General features: G+C 34.9%; 2 protein-coding genes across 2 annotated transcripts; one reads left to right on the forward strand and one right to left on the reverse strand.

Annotated features, from left to right (window-relative positions):
• Positions 1-151: 151 nt before the first annotated feature.
• LOC136816014 (RNA polymerase II-associated factor 1 homolog) lies at positions 152-15,541 on the forward strand. Its single transcript, XM_067072435.1, has 15 exons — positions 152-235; positions 475-486; positions 869-964; positions 1,466-1,587; positions 2,249-2,315; positions 2,723-2,824; positions 3,092-3,143; positions 3,592-3,648; positions 4,025-4,093; positions 6,297-6,400; positions 13,136-13,252; positions 13,960-14,026; positions 14,246-14,307; positions 14,485-14,596; positions 14,869-15,541. The coding sequence occupies exons 1-15, from the start codon at positions 195-197 to the stop codon at positions 15,070-15,072; spliced, it is 1,284 nt and encodes a 427-aa protein (XP_066928536.1). The 5' UTR covers positions 152-194; the 3' UTR covers positions 15,073-15,541.
• On the reverse strand, positions 6,851-9,543 carry LOC136816013 (uncharacterized). The gene is made up of 2 exons (XM_067072434.1): positions 7,899-9,543; positions 6,851-7,728 (listed from the first exon to the last, which is right to left on the reverse strand). Exons 1-2 carry the CDS (start codon positions 9,477-9,479, stop codon positions 7,030-7,032), a joined length of 2,280 nt encoding a protein of 759 aa, XP_066928535.1. The 5' UTR covers positions 9,480-9,543; the 3' UTR covers positions 6,851-7,029.
• Positions 15,542-16,451: the final 910 nt, after the last annotated feature.

Consider the following 16,451-nt stretch of genomic DNA (forward strand, 5'->3'; position numbering starts at 1 on the left):
TTTTCATTATTCATCAGTTCAAAACTTTTTCTGTATCATTTTCCCTTTGTTTGACTGGAATGGCGACTGTCATTCTCATCTTGATATCGAAATCGTTAGTCAAAACTCTTTACTTTTGCTCATATCTGGTGTATTTCTTTCTTTTTTTTCTAGGTTAAATTAAAAAAAGAAAATAATAAATTAATATAAACAAAATGCCACCGACGATACAGAACTCAGGGACAAAGAAAAAAGAGTAAGCTACGAGACTTTTTTCCTTTTATATATAGCAAACTTGTATTCTAGCTTCAATTTTTCCCATACTCTAAAGGCCGCTAAAGGTCATTTTCAAAAAAGAATGAAAAGTTAACTTTTAGAGACTCCTCTGGTAATGAAGCTACGTTTCAAATTTTATCTTAAGTTTGTTGAAACAGCAAATTTTTTGGCCCAATTTTTGACAATATTAAAATACCGTCTTTTTTTCTTTCTTTTCAGCCGTGACAAGGGGTAGGTAACAGTACTTACTGTAAGATTTTAATGTTTGACTGACAGCAGCATCAAGTCCTATTTGACTTTGTATGAGTTAAACTCAACTTTTAGAGATTCGTGTATGTTTCGATTTACACAGTTACGATTCAACTTTAATTAAATTTAGTTTAAAGAGTACTGGTGTGGAGACCTCTTACATTGTGTACTCAAAAAGTTCATTTTCTAGAAATGCAAATATATTTCACTTTAAATCACGACTCTGTGTAAGTACCTATATGAATAATAGGTTCGCTCGCGAACTCTGGAGATCTTACAAAGGGTAAAGGAAGTAGTCGTTGGATCGAATTTTATTTTTATCTACGTTTATATTCATTTTTCAAAATTGACCCCTTTTTTGTAGAAAGGAAGGTTTCGTCTGCAACGTCAAATATACAAACACGTTACCAGACATCCCATTCGATGCCAAATTCATTGCATATCCTTTCGAAGCTAACAGGTATTCCATTTATTTTGAACTCTGATTATTAATGATGAAACTTGTGTTGCTTATTATGATGTAACTCAATATGTATCTATATGTATGTTCTTCAAACTGGCTATTGGGTTATTTAAATGGTTTATTTACCCAAAATTTGCAATTATCAAACTGAAATTGGAGTATGCCGTGTTTTTTTTAAATGGAGCTTGTTTCTGGAGACTGAACTTATATGGATAAGCGAGCCGTAGTGTAAGAGTAGAGTGTTCGTGCGCAGTAGAGTATAAGGTTTGTAAGGTTACGAGTATGATTCCCGGGTGAGTACTTAGTAAAAAATGGTACTTGATGTCTCTCTGCTTAATGCTCAGTACCTATAGAGAGTGAATGGAGCAATCCACGGAGAAAGAGTGGCACCCTCCTTACCTATCTATCATGGATAGCTATCGAAAGAGGAGCCTTCGTATCGCGGTTGCTCGAGTTACTTTTACATTTCGATCAATAACTTACGACTTTTTATTGTAGATTTATACAATACAAACCGACATCACTGGAAAAAAACTACAAACATGAATTACTAACAGAACCTGACCTCGGTGTAACTATAGATTTGATCAACCCAGAAACTTATGATATCGACCCTAATGGTATGTTGATTTGGAGTATTTCTTAAGAGTATGTAAACACACTCACAAACAATAGCGAGATTATGTATCTGGAATTTTCTACGGCTACGGTTAAAGTGGTGAGGGAAATGGCGAAGGCAAGTAATGGCGGGTAAAAGCAAGTTCAATATTTGACGTACGGCATTATGTCGACTTTGCTTATACGGTGTTTTTGTGTTTTGCCCGCACAGAGCAAAGTAGACAATGACATGTTGCCTTTGGTGACGACCCGTATGGGTAGCACCGCAACCGTAGCCGTAGAATATCTCCGATACATAATCTCTCTAATGATTGAGCTTTCGGATACGATGCGGAAGGTTGTTGGATCAATCACCAGTGGATCTTGTCAAGATCTAGGAAAGATTTCTGATTAAGGCTCAATGATTGAACGAGGACCACCTCCTGCCTAGTGTAGATACCACTCAAGTGAAGAGCTCTTTAACGCTAACTTGCATACATTGAAAATTTTCATGAGAGAACCAAGTCATTATGACTACATCCATGCTGTTTATAAAAAGGCTTGAATAGATTGTCCTATACTTTTGGGGTAGACCGGCTACAGTTTTGCAGTACAAATGAATTATCTAGATTAATAATTAAACCGAAATCATGAATATATTCAACATTTCTAACTATTTAACAGTTGAACTTGACCCGGCAGATGAGAAACTGTTAGAAGAAGATTTGGCACCACAAGCAGATAAAAAGAGGTTTGTAACAGTGAATCCAGTTTCAAAATGATATTTTAACGGAATTATTTCAGTTCTCATTTCATTCTTCCCAATGACATTGCAGCAAAGGTTTTTCCGTATACAGTTTAGATGGTAGGGGGCACTCCGCCTTCGTCCAGACCAATCATACTGGCTATCTGACCCCCCCCCTATGCCGATTGGTAAATCTCTCTAAGGAATCAAGTTATGGTTTAACACAGAAAATATCTACGTATATAATAATGTATCAAGTAATTTACGTTAAAGGAAAAATTTAGTTGGGGAAAAGGAGGAAATTCTTTAGGCAAGTGACAAAGGAATTTTTACGTGACGAAAAGTTTTACCCGACTTAGTTTTCCCCTTTAAGATATAGAGAAATTCATGAAACCTCCTTTTTAATTTTTCAGACAACGGCAACACGCGAAGACTGTGTCATGGCTTCGAAAAACCGAATACATTTCAACAGAATACAATCGATTTCAACAGAGCAGTGATATGGCTGAAACAAAGTAAGAAAATTACATGTGATTTCACAAAAAAAGCATTTTTCCACTACTACTGTATGTACCTTTTGTAGAAAAGTGAAGAAAATCACAAAAGTTTCTGCCTGTCAATTTTCTCCCCTCGAAAGTAGCTGAAATGGCTTGATGTGTAACTGTAAATTAATATCAAGGCCACCAGTCTAGAAGAATAAGGACCTTTCCTTCAATGGCGTTGATATTGAAATCAATTGTGAGCTCATTGTAAAGATATCCTGCCTTGGTGTTCTTTTTCAGAGTTGGCTATTCATCGAAGAAAAAGAATAAAGGAAACGTCGAATTATATAAGGTAATCTAATCTTTTATCCTTTGGTATTATTTATCATAGGTCTATTCTAAGTTCCACTAAAGGAAAGGTTTAGGATAGAATGACACAAAGTTTTATGAATATGATCCAACGTCGATTGATTTTTGTAAACCCGAATATACTTCCAATGAATGCTGTATAAAATATTTAGGATTTTTCGATTCAGTTAATCCCTTTTCGTTGGCTTTCATTTATCAAAAATCATGTTAAGGCAGGGCAAAGACAGTCCCTGGAAAATCTGGAAAATAAAAGCTTTTGGAGAAATCTCCTAGGCAACAATGGTTGCACCTGAGATCTATAATTAGTCATTTAGGGATTAAGTTCAGGGATAAATCGGCCATAACTTGTTCCAAAATAATTTCTTGATATCTGTCTGAGCCCTGTAAGGATCTTCTTTAAAAATTAAAACCATTTTTATCTGACACTTCAGGATAGAGAATCACAACTGGAAGCTATCGAAGCAAGTTTTGAAGCTGCCAAGAAACCAGTAAGTCAACAAGTTATCCTTGGAAAGTTTTACTGACCATGATTTAATGACCTCATTTTTCGCAATTAAATGGACCATCCCTCTGTATTTATGGTGAACAAGTGACGTATTATATATCTTCTGTCCACTATTTCTCTCATAAGTTCATTTTGTGGTTCAGAGTTCCTGGCTAAATCGATTTGGCAAGCATAAGGTACGCAGTGCTGATGAGTTGAAGAGTATCGCATGTGCTACTCTCAAACCCAAATTTCAAGAGTGAAAATAGTTGGACATGCATTCTTCTCATTCATTCTTTATTCTTTACCTAGATGTATTTATGGTGATGTGGTGCAAATTCATTATTGAAATATTGTATCTCCTTTCTCCTTCAATTTAGATCACACGTCATTACTCGAACCCAAGGCTGAAACCTGTCGAAATTTTACCTTTTTTCCCAGATTTTCAGGTATATTTCTTGTTTTTTTTGACGTTTTTTCAGCGAGTATTTTGGGTACTATATTCAGAAGTATAAAAAGGTAAGGAGTGTAAGAAAGATAATTATAAAAATAGTCACATTATTGCTTGTAAAACATCCTGTAATAAGCCAACCCATTTTGAATAATAAACAACTTTAAATTTATATTGCGGCCTATTATGAAGGTTTTTTAAGTCACCTTTGGAGTCTAGCGAGAGAGGGCTTGTGTTAGTGATTCTGAACGGTTCTTTTCATTTTCATCCCGTATATATTGACGTAAGTGATTTTGAACAATAATTGACGTCAACCATGAAAAGTGACGTCAAATATTTCAATTCTTCATCAAAACTGTTCGTCAAAAACTTTTTCACTAAATTAAACATCGCCCTCTGCAAAGAGAAGTCGTGTTTTTGAAGCAAGGTTAAGTTGCTGTGAATATTGTGTAAAATATTGTGATAAAAATGAGAGAATTCGGTGATTATCGAATTCAATCAGACGAGTATCGTCTCGTCTCTGTTCACCAAGCTGAACAAATCGAAGAATTGAAAAATAAAGATGTCCGTCGCGACTTTACAGTACAATCTCTGCAACGTCAAATCGCAGAATTGGGAAAACTCGTTGCGAGCAAGGAAAATAACATTGAAGAACTTGAAGGAAAACTTGATAAACAGTTGAAAGAAACTGAAGAATGGAAAGAAAAATTTGAACTTCAAGATTTGAAAACAGAACGCGCTCATGAACGGCGAATGGAGCAAGAACAGAGAGCTGATCGTTTAGAAAAAGTTGTTTCTGGATTGAAAAATGAGATGGAGAAAGTGAACTGTGTTCAAGTCTTTCTTGGAAGTCAAATCAATGGTTGTCGACAAAAGATTGCTGAGCAAGCTTCTTTGATCCAAATCATGGAAAAAGAAAATGTCAAATTGAAAGAGAAAGTTGGAGGTTTGAAAGATCTGGTCAAGGAAGCCAAAACGAGGATTGATGTCGATGCAAAGACCATCAAAAGCTTGAAGAAAGTCGTCTCGGAACAAAAGGATGACATTTCCAAGTTCAACAACTTTGTATCGGTGATCAAGAAACGTGAAAACAAGATCGTCAATCTCTTCAACAAATTGAAAAGACATTTTGAAGATAAATATAATGGACTTTGTTTCAAGATCTTACGACGTCGACGACAAAGTGGTGCTTTAGATCTGGTGATGAGCCTCGGTGATCTTCTGGTAAATGAAGAACCCATTCCCGATCCTCCACTACTCCATACAACTTCTTCAAGACAACATATGTGAATGGTTCCAAACCAAAAACTTGTATTTTAGATTTTTATATAACATCACATTAAATCAGAACATCGAAATACAGAAATATAAAGTGTCTTCTTTCATTTTTGAATAGACGATTTTAATATTGAGAGATTGGAGAAAATGTTTCCCTAGATTCTATCACTCCCTCGGTTCTCGGAATATGAAATTATTTTCATTTGAAAATGGGAAACTATAGATTTAGTTTAGCTATCATTATTTAGAATCTGACAGTACTGTATAAACTGTCGTAAAATTTGACACATTTTCAGTACAATTATTTTTAACGAAATTATATCATTTAAACCGTCATTCATTGAATTTTGGATAAATAAGCCTTTAGAACTCTGAACTTTTCTGTAAAGGCTTTGTTAGTTTACAATGGCTTTTTGAAAAAACAAAGGAGATTTTCGGTTTGCTCACTTAAGTATGATTGAGTGACTTCAACAAATAACTTTTTGCCAAGAGTTGCCTTATATGACAAGGGTGTTTTGTGTATCAAATTTATTCAAAAAGGGAGAATAGATCAGAAATTAATTAAACCTTCCCCTAAAAGCCTAGTATGTATTATGAACAGAGTAAATCACCCATCAAAGTTCTTTCAAGCTTACGAAGAGGTGTGACATAATAGAGCTGTGCGTAAAAAAGTGTTTTTGTAGTCTAGATTCGAGTTGAAAACACTGGTTAGTTCGTAATGAATCTAGTATTTTTCAAAGTTTGTTGAGACCTTTGCCATGGGAAGAAGTACTTGGGTGGAAATATTTTACGTTTACGTTAGAAGAAAATTGAATTCAGTTAAATCACCAAATTATCCCAAGAAGAAAAAAGTTAAAAGACATGTTTTTTACGTGCAAAGTGCAAATAAAATAAATGCAATGTATTTGTTCTTCCCATTTCAGTTTTGGCACATGCCTTGTGCGCATGTCATTTTCGATACAGAACCAACGCCACGTGGTAAAAGTGAAGCTGCAACTGTCGACGAAATGAGTCTGGGTATGATCCGGTATGTTGAAATTATACCAATTTTTATTTCACCCCCCTTTAATGGGTTCAGAATGAATCCCTAAACAGTATTGTAGTAGGAAAACTAACCTTAACGATTTGGTTTTAAAATGATTATTTTGCTTTGAAAAGAAAGGTTTCGAGCTTTACAAATTTGTGAAGCGCTTTAACATTTTCTGAACTTCTGGCAAAGTAGAAAGTGTTACAACGTAATATTATAAAATATTTGTTTTTAATAGAACTTGAAACATTCTATTCGCTGTTCGCGGTGCCAAGTATTCAAATTTTCGTTAAAACTGACCTGAATGTTTTTCACCAGTTAGCCAAAATTTCGTCACATTTTCCTGGTAGAATTTTTCCCTGAAAGGCTATTAAGTTGGCTACTTGAAATTTAAATTGAGAAATTGTTTGAAAAATAGATAAAAATATTACATAGATAACGAGAAATTAATACATTATACTCTCGTTTTTCGAACTTCTATTCTTAGAACTTATTTCCAGGAGTATCCATCTTGAAATACTTTCTACAATTCGAATCTCTCTGTAACTCGAACAAATCTAATTCCCCGTTCGAATTCGAATTAGCGAGAGTCAACTGTATTGTAAATGAGCTGTAAACGAGTTTAAATTTTATCGTTCAATAACGATAAGGTTTGTGTTGCAGCGCATGAAATAATTACAATCATGATAATCAATGTAGTTCGCGTCTTCGCGGAATGAAACCACATTCACCCATTCAAACCCTTGAATAAACAAACAGTCGGTCAACAAGATGTTACCGTTTTTGAGAACTTCATAAGGGTTTTCCTCGGCCTTGAAATCTTTATCAGTGAAATCGTATCTCTTCCATTCTTCGTTCATTTTATCTAGGACTACCGTATGTTCTCCCCAATGCTCGCCATCGGTTCTCGTATCAGCGATCACCAAGATCCCTGATTGTGACAACTTTCGCATTTCCTTGATTGCATTTTCAAAGGAATTTACGTAAATGGGCGGACGCCCACTTGGGAACATGGGTGGAGGCAAAACCAACCCACTTTTGTATTTGTAGTGTTTCTTGTCAGCAACATTTTTAGCCTCCTTGACCAACTCTCTACTGTTCCTGAAATTAGTAGAAAGATCAAGCAACGTAAATTGTTGGGCTGCTTTTTCGGTGTGAGCACTCTTTCCACCTTGAAAAGCGATCCATATGATTTCAAGACTTTGGAAAACTGTTTCGTTCAGCATCCAAGAGAAAAAGTCGTGATATTGTTGTTCTTTCCACTCGTCAAAAAATAATGCTTTGACCTTTTTTTGACGAACTGTTCGCACCAATAAATCTTGTGTTCCCTTTAGAAGTAATAAGTAAAAAATAATAATCATTAACTAAAGGTAATACCGGGCGAGCCACAACCTACGTGTGAAATATTTGACCTGTTAAAACAACTTAACCTCCGATTTTCGAAATGAAACCCTGTGAAGAAAAGAAAAACAAGGAAAAACAAGTAAGTCTTTATTACCTTCCCAACATTGTGATCCAATCCCATAATGCTCACTCCGTGCTTTTCTTCTAAGTCTAGCTTCAAACGCCATTCAAGTAAACTAGTTGGCTCAACGCGCCAACAAACATACACAATGTTGCCAGCGTAATGTGGATCTCTGCTCAGTTGTTTTGCTTTCTCCTCCAGTAAGAAGCTTTTTCCTGTTCCATAACCACCCCTGATGAGAAGTTTTCGAAGGCGTGGCTCGTTGGGATTCATTATATGCATTTGAGTGTTGGAATAAAAAACAATATTTTCAACGGTTGAAATAGATTCGATGGCGTTTGACGTATACTCGACCCAATTTGAGGTGGTTACTGGAGCACTTTTTGACACATGGATTGTGAAGATGATCATTCTTAACACATTTTTGACTTGATCTAACGATGAAACGGTGCATGGTAATTCAGGATATTGTGTGAAAATCCCCGAGAGCCATGATTTGATGTTAGTTTGAAAGGTAATGTAGTGTTGTGTTTGATTGAGATTATGATGATTTTTCTCGACACAGATTACTGGTAGGAAAGTCCACGAGTTGTCAAGTTGATCACCAAGTTTTTTGTCGAATATCTGTTTGTAACTTTCCAGCTGTCCGATTGCATCCATTATTGCTGACGATTGGCGTTTGATTTCAACAGCGATGATCAGTTTTCTTGACCATGAGAGGAGAAGGAAATCAAACTCTTGATGAAATTTCTTTTTAATGTTAGTCATGAATTTGACAGATTGTAGGATGACAGTATCGTGAAGAATTTCATCGGATAGTAATGCTAAAAATTGATTCCGAAACCAATCTTCAGCATTTTCCCCTAATTCTGCCAGGTTCAATTCAAAATACCATAAGGCTACAGGATCACTTGGTGGATTACTCTTAATCAGATTTTCAATTTTTTGACGCAAGTTGGCCACACCACCTTTGAGTATGTTTTTTAACTTGGATGATGGTGGTGGTGAGTTTGAAGCAAGCTCTGCAAGACAAGCTCTGACAAAAGATTCAGTTTCTGAAGTTGTTAGTAACGGCAAGTCCAACGTTGCTGCACCACCACCAATCTCTTGAATGGTAAGGTAAAAGATCTTGCAGTGAATAATCCATCTATCAAATTTCTTTTTATCGATATCCTCGCTTGACTGTTGCGCGTTTTCGTCATAAAATGCTTGCATTTCCTTTGTAAACCAATAATCTGGTCGTTCATTGGTCAGATTCTCCAAAGTGTTTTGCATTGTTGCCATTCCTATCTCGTAATCAAGGATGTTGACCGGAGAGCTTTTAGCATATTGATTTGAATTGAATACTTGTGGGATTATGACAGGTGCCCGCTGTTTTGGATCGTACAAGGAAGTTTCACCGTATTCCCGTTGGAGTAGATACTCAGCAGCCGTCAGGGGGTCTGCACAATGGTAACCATTCCCAAGGTTGTACTTCTTGTGCTGTGACTGTAGTACACTTTGGGAGTGTCTCAAGATGTTTTGGTGCAATGATGTTTTGTTGGTACATTTGTTTTGGTTGATGAGCTCTGGTCTCAAACCAGATAGTTTTTGTTGCAGAAGACTTGCTTCCATTTTCCTCTTTGGTTTTAGTGTCTTTTTTATGCTCTGAAAGATAAAAGTATAAACAGATATATTTACATCACCTGTTTTTGAAACTACTGTCGTTTGTTTGGGGTTCATTTACTTTCGCTAATATTCAAACCTTCAAACAGAAGAGTCTTCTGGCTGGTAGTTGGTAATTTGTCACTTATGCTGGAATGTAAATTAATAATGAAGACATTATTTTTCTAAAGGCTACGGAAACTACCCCTCGCCTAATCGTTCAATTTTGATATTAGTTTAATGGAATCAACATGAAAAATATTACAAGATGGCTCAAACATATCAAAGACCTTCAATTTCTTACGTCAAATCTAGTTACATATACGATGGGAGAATGATAACCCCCCTCAATTTGTATCACAACACAGAACTCGATAAGAGAGAAAGTTTCAAAGTTTCTAAATTATATATTCAGTTTCTTTCTTTACTTTATCAGATTATGCTTGTGTCTTTCCAGTAAATATCAGACAACATCCATAATTTAGGATTCTTATTCAAGTTGATTTAATAACATTATCTTTCTCTATCGAAAAAAGTTTGTCTCATGCTAAAATTCTTTAACACAACAGACAATATTTGTTTTTTGTAAACTGATATCATAATAACAAAAGTCTAATTCTAAAATACTGTTTGGCATCATTTTACATCCCTTTCTGACAACCTTAAAGGGACATAAAAGTAGTAAAATGTAAACATTACGCTAACCACGTGTCATTAAAGTGTCCAAAGCAAACTTGTTTTGTAAAACAATTGAAACAATAAAAATCAGCCATATTTGTTTTGATTTTTTATTTTGACATGTGACATTTGTTTTGATTTTGTATCCCGCTGCATACTTTTTTAATTTCGTCAGTACTTTTATGTCCCTTTAAAAATAGTATGCACCGCCACCCTTTGAATGATAAAACTGAAGTGAGTTTTTAGATAAAGTTATTAGAATTTCTAAAAAAAGGGAAACTCAAAAATTAAGAAGGAACTAGGAAAAGTTTAATTTTTTGCTGCTTATATCCAAGTTTTATATACTGAGATGTTTCATTTTTTTCAAGAAATATGACTAAGCGTGTACCTGCTTCTATTCTTCTAGATGAATGAGCTATTTTTGGAATTCTCATTAACAAATTTGATCAGCTGTTTCGAACAATTTGAGTTTATATGACCAGATAGTACTAAGCTTAATTCTTATATGGTGAGCTGGAATGTAAATTAAAATATGGAAGAAGTACCTTCACATACTTGTTTTGGGTTATTTGTTTTTAGAATGACTTTCAAAGGTCTTTTTTTAGGATTATAAGGGCCCCAAGTGTAGCATAATTTAAAAAAATCTCGATCAAACACACGTTTTATAAGAACAAACTATATAAGAACATAAAGGTTTCGATGGCCGAAATGTTAAGAACAAGTTAAGAACATTTTAAGGCTTTGTGGACTCTAAAACACCCAATTTTTAAGGAAAATAGATAAAAATACTAAAAAAAAGTGAGAATAAGAACTTGTTAAGAACATTTTCAGGCTTAAAACTCAAATAAGTTAAGAACATTCGAAGACTTCAAGAATTTTGGATGTTCTTATAAAAAAAACATGTAAATAGTACTTTATTTAGATGTGGTTAAACTGCTGAAATTGGATATCTTGATAAATACATAATTACATATTACTCCCGAATACCGAGAATTTTCTACTTTTTCTGCTGATATTTTGCTGATTTTTTTTCTAATTAAATTTCTAGGAAATGTTTATCAGTGCTCGTCATTTTTGTCATTATGAGAACGTGACCGAGGACACGTCTGTTCAGATTAAGCTTTAGAAAAAGAGTTTGTGTCACAGTTCCACAGTTAATACACTCTCTTTATCATTGCGACCGTAGTGCAGTGGTAGAGCATCCGGCTACGGTTCGCAAGGTTGTGGGTTCAACCCCGGCCGGGTCATACCAAAGATTTCCAAAATGGTACTTGATGCCTCTCTGCTTGATGCTCAGCAATTAAGAGAAGGATCAAGGGTAAGTGGAGCAATCCAGGGAGAAAGAGTGGCGCCCTCCCCTACCTTCGGGTAGATAGCTATCGAAAGAGGAGCCTTCGGGTCGCCTCCGACTGCGGTCGCAAACTTACTTACTACTTATCATTGCTGTGAACTTTTGGGTAACTTCAAACTTCATCCTTCGAAATTCGGACAAGATTTCTGTCCGAAACGAAATAAATTTTTTTAAATGCTATCAAGAGCGCAAAAGTCAAAAGAAGTTTCGCTCGGTTCTCTTTCATTTTCAACCCTCGCCTATTGCTGCTGAGCTGTATGATTGAATTAGTATAAGGTAAAGACCACTGTCCTGGACAAAAGTCTAAACTTCCAAAACCCATTTTTACCCAATCCAATGCTGTTTTATTTTGATTAAGTGATCTTGGCTGACACCTGCAGAAGCTAAGTCAACTCAACGTTGAAATTGGTTGTTATGTTCGAATGCCTGTTTATATTTGTTCAGAACTGAAAGTTTAATGATGTTTTCTCTTCGACATTCTCACCCACAAAAAAGGTCATTTTATCAGATTTGGACAACTGGGTGATTCTAGTGTACCAGTAATCTTATCGACATAATTCTGAGATTTACCACAGAATATGTCAGCAAAAAAATATAATAATTCCATTAATTTATCGATAAGATTTTAATCGATAAATTAATGGAATTATTATATTTTTTTGCTGACATATTCTGTGGTAAATCTCAGAATTATGTCTTTTTTCTGCTGTCATCGCAGGAAAAAAAATATTGAGTGACTTGTCACCGTACAAGTTTTTTTATGAGGATGTCAGATGCTATTAGCATTTCGGGTTTTAAGCCTGAAAAACAAATGAAACTCTTTATTTAATCAAAATTCCTCTACAGTTTATGAGTTACCGACATATAACCGTTTATAATCGACCTATTTGCCAATTGTCGGCATATGCAGACATGAGAGATCACAACACTTTTAGCATCACTTTTAACTTTATTTTCTGAAAAATATGAGAAATATAAGTAATATGTGTTCACTTTGAGTGACAACACCCATTTTTGCACCTAGTACCCCGCAGTACTAAGTGCATTTGACTAATGCCAGGCTGGCACCACTCCCTCTTTTGCCCTGTTTAGTGGTCTTGAGTGGCCGAAACTCAAGGTAATCACTATTTGAAACCAGTTAGTACCCTAGGAAGCCCTGGGGTTGACACTAACTTTAGTAATTTTTCTCTATTTGATTTATAATAACCACAAAGCCCAACATATATGATACAAAGCTACAAGGCCGAACATCTAAAGTCAAGTCTGCCCAACATTATTTAGGTCTAAAACCCCAAAAATAAAAAATATCACTTTTCCATTGTTTGACGAAAGACTGGGCAATTTAGCTGCACATAATTTTAAAACGAGCAATCTTTGACATGTGATTTAAAATTCAAGCTGATGCTATTTTTTCCTAGTCTAGAATGCTCAACTAATTCAGACTTCAGAAAGTAATAAGCAATAACTATCAGAAAGGACAACTTTTACTTTCAAACTGATATTACCCCGTGCAAACTATCGTATCATATAACAAACTTATTACTGTATTACACAAATTATAAACGACTCCAGTCTATATCTTTCCTATCTTTTTTAGTGGTATGGAAGATGAAAGCGGGGATCAATTCGTCGCTTATTTCCTTCCCAATAAAGACACACTTGAAAAGCGAAAGAACGAATCAGCGGGCGGTACAGAACCTACAGACAGTGATGAGTAAGTGATATAGATTCGTGTATAAAACATCAAATTTACGAGGTTTTTAAGTTTTGCCTAGACAGGCTTGTGATGACGTCACCACAAGAGTTTCAACCTTCATAACTTTTGATAGGAAGGCATCCTTTATACCTCAATTTTCATCAGCATTTCATGCTCTTTCCGCTGGAACCATCAGATTTTTAATATTTTCAACAAAAAATAATTTTGCCCAGGCACCTGATGACGTCATTAGGCAGGTGGTCAGGTGACAAAATTTGGTGTTACTGTTTATAATTGAGTTTTAGACCCTCTAAGGATCATCTGTGTCAAATTTCATGCTTTTGTCATCATCTGAAGTATTCTTACGTTTTTATGTGCTACCAGACCTCACTATAAGTGAAACTATTGTTATCAGAAAAGTTTTTCTGAGAGGCTCGTTTTTTTGATAAAATGCTCAAAACAAATTAAGAACAATCGTGGCCTTGGGTTCGGGTTTCTGAAGTTGCTTTTATTTAAAGGCTGAAAATCACAAGCTGCTGGCATTGATTTTAAAGCCTCGAAGGGGCTAGATTCGAAACTCCTGGATATGAAATGAAGCCATTTATTCCCCATCCAAAATACGTGTCACGTTTCAAACAAAAATTCAATGGTTGGTAGGCTTAAAATTTTATCTCGGTAGGGATAGAAATTAATTGCTCTTTCTTTTCCTATTCCCTACATTTCAGATATTTATACAAACTTGCTCGTGAATACAATTGGAACGTGAAGAACAAAGCAATCAAAGGATTCGAGGTATCAAAATATCTCCTGAAATTATTTCTTGTGAAAATTTTTGTTTTTATTAATCGCAAAATTTATACTTTTTGCTATTTCTTACTACTACCTTATCCGAAAGTCAAATTATATTTTAATCTAGCCATTTCTTTCTTCAAGATGAGAATTTCATCTTCATTTTCATTTTTACAAGGATTTCTTTCACTTATGACAACTCTACCCATTTTAATTTTTCAGGAAAATTATTTTTTCGTTTTCCGCGAGAACGAAGGTGTCTTCTACAACGAACTTCAAACCAGGTTTGTTCGTTTTAACTTTTAAAAGCATTATATTCTGAGATGATTCACCTCGTCTTAGTATTGAAAATCTGTCTAGCATTTTGTCTACCATGTTTATTTTCTTATAGGAAATTTCGAAATTATAAGCATGATAATTTTCTTTTAAATGATTTCTTTATTCTGCTTTGTTTTTCTCAGGGTGCGGCTCAACAAACGACGCGGACGTGGTGGTGCCGGTGGAGTGTCCTCTTCAGTTTCCAAACTTCTTGTCAAGAATCGTGAACCGACTGAAAACGAACTCAGGTTACAGGTTAGTTGTAGTCCAAACTTCTCACGGCCATTCTTTGTAGCCTCTTGATGAAGACTTCAACAGTTTCAATTTATTATAATTTAGTGTCTGTCGCAGGTGAGAATGAGAATTTTTTTCTACGGAGACATAGCCATACTTCCATTTAGGGGAGGGGTATCACCAAGTCTGTTATACGGGGGTACGTTTTATGTTGTTGTGGTTCAATGTGAAATCTCTCTTTTTATTCAATAATTTTCTTAAATTACCTAATTATCTCCTTGGGTCATTTTCAGAACGCGCGGTTAGTGCAGCTCGAGAACGTCGCCCAAGAAGAAGACAACGACGAGGAGGGAGACGATTCCGACGACAACGAAAATAACGCCGACAATGAAACGACAATCAACGAAAATAAAAATGACAGTCAAGACAATGACGACGATAAAGATAAATCTGGGAGTGACTCGGGAAGTGATTTATTCGGTTCTGATAGTGATTGATTTTAATTCAGAATGAAGATACATTGAAATCGAATCATTAGATAAAACCACATCTACTAAATAACTATTACAAGACATTGCATTGGAATAGACTTTGGAACAGCTCTGAACGAAACATGTCAGTAGATGTTAAAGGACATTTCTAACTGGGATTGGTTAACGTATTGTGGAAATTGCTTTCGAAAGTACTGATCCTGTGAGAAAGCTTAAGCTCTAAATCTCTTTGAACTAGGTCTCCATTAGTCTAAATGGTACTGACTAGTGTGGTAGGTGATTTAAGATCAAATCTATACACCTGCTCAGATGTGAATTGAATCTGAACTTTGTAAACATCTTGGGGATTCCTGAAGAAAAAAGAAGCCTCTTCCCTTATTTCCATAATTTTTAGAATATTTTTTGTTTTGTACATATTTATATCACTAAAAAACTTTTTAAAAATAAAAATGGTGAATGGCCTCGCTTTCAAAAAGTTTTTGTGATTTTTTTGTTGGATAGTTTTCAAACACTGTATCATCCTGGTTCAGTAGTTCAGGACAGAAAATTATTGATTTTTCAGGAATAGCCATCTTGAACTCTCCGAGTTCTTTGGGAATTTAAATTTAGCGCTGCATATGGATTTATTTCCGTTAATGTCCGCCGTGTTAGTCTGTGTTTCTTCTGGGACGTCGAGCTAAAGGTGTATTTTGTTATAAGCCTGATTTGTTCAAAACTTAATTTTTGAAAGGTTCGTCTGAATTGATTCTGAATAATTAATTAATGTTTTAAAATTGACCTGAGTTTTGGGAAATATTTTTCAGAGTATGAAAATTTGAAGATATCAAATATTTTGAATTTGTGTTTAGCCGCCATGTTAACCAAAATTATAGAAAATATTTACTGATTTTAACAAAAAAGCTACTCTACTAACGAGACTAATAAATTTATATTTTGAAACATTTGGGACTTTTTCAATTTCTAGGACCTGACTTATGGAAAAAATTTTAATTTTTCCTGATGAAATGAAATGATAAACTTTATTTATCTTTTTTAACAAAAACATTTTTCAGTCAAATGAAAATTATGAAATATTGATGATAAAAGTTCCTATGAATAATTTCAATATATTAATTTATCGACAGATGCTCTTTTGAGTTTCACAGATTTTGTATCGTTGAAAAGGCTTCCCTGTTGAGCTATTTTAAGGATTTATGAGGGATTTTCTTGCACGGGGCTAAAATGTCAGTCAAGGTTAAACCAAACCAACGGGTCAGTTAGCTAATTTCTTCGACATTTTGTTTAATCATTTTTGCTCTTCTTATGTCAGAGGTCAATCTTAAACTACTATTCTTCTATGCGAAGTTACGAAGGTTGTTACCATAGAGTTTTAAGTCATACAAAAG

The sequence above is a fragment of the Clytia hemisphaerica genome, unplaced genomic scaffold, assembly GCF_902728285.1.
Source record: "Clytia hemisphaerica strain Z4C2 unplaced genomic scaffold, Clytia hemisphaerica genome assembly, whole genome shotgun sequence".
Taxonomy (NCBI): Eukaryota; Metazoa; Cnidaria; class Hydrozoa; order Leptothecata; family Clytiidae; genus Clytia; species Clytia hemisphaerica.

Bases quoted from the DNA above. Each gene is read 5' to 3' on its own strand.
- LOC136816014 (XM_067072435.1), top strand. From the start codon at position 195: ATGCCACCGACGATACAGAACTCAGGGACAAAGAAAAAAGA. The intron at 2,316-2,722 runs GTTTGTAACAGT...TTAATTTTTCAG, and splicing joins CCACAAGCAGATAAAAAGAG to ACAACGGCAACACGCGAAGA. The intron at 2,825-3,091 runs GTAAGAAAATTA...GTTCTTTTTCAG, and splicing joins AGTGATATGGCTGAAACAAA to AGTTGGCTATTCATCGAAGA.
- LOC136816013 (XM_067072434.1), bottom strand. From the start codon at position 9,479: ATGGAAGCAAGTCTTCTGCAACAAAAACTATCTGGTTTGAGACCAGAG. The intron at 7,729-7,898 runs GTAATAAAGACT...TTACTTCTAAAG, and splicing joins TGGATCACAATGTTGGGAAG to GGAACACAAGATTTATTGGT.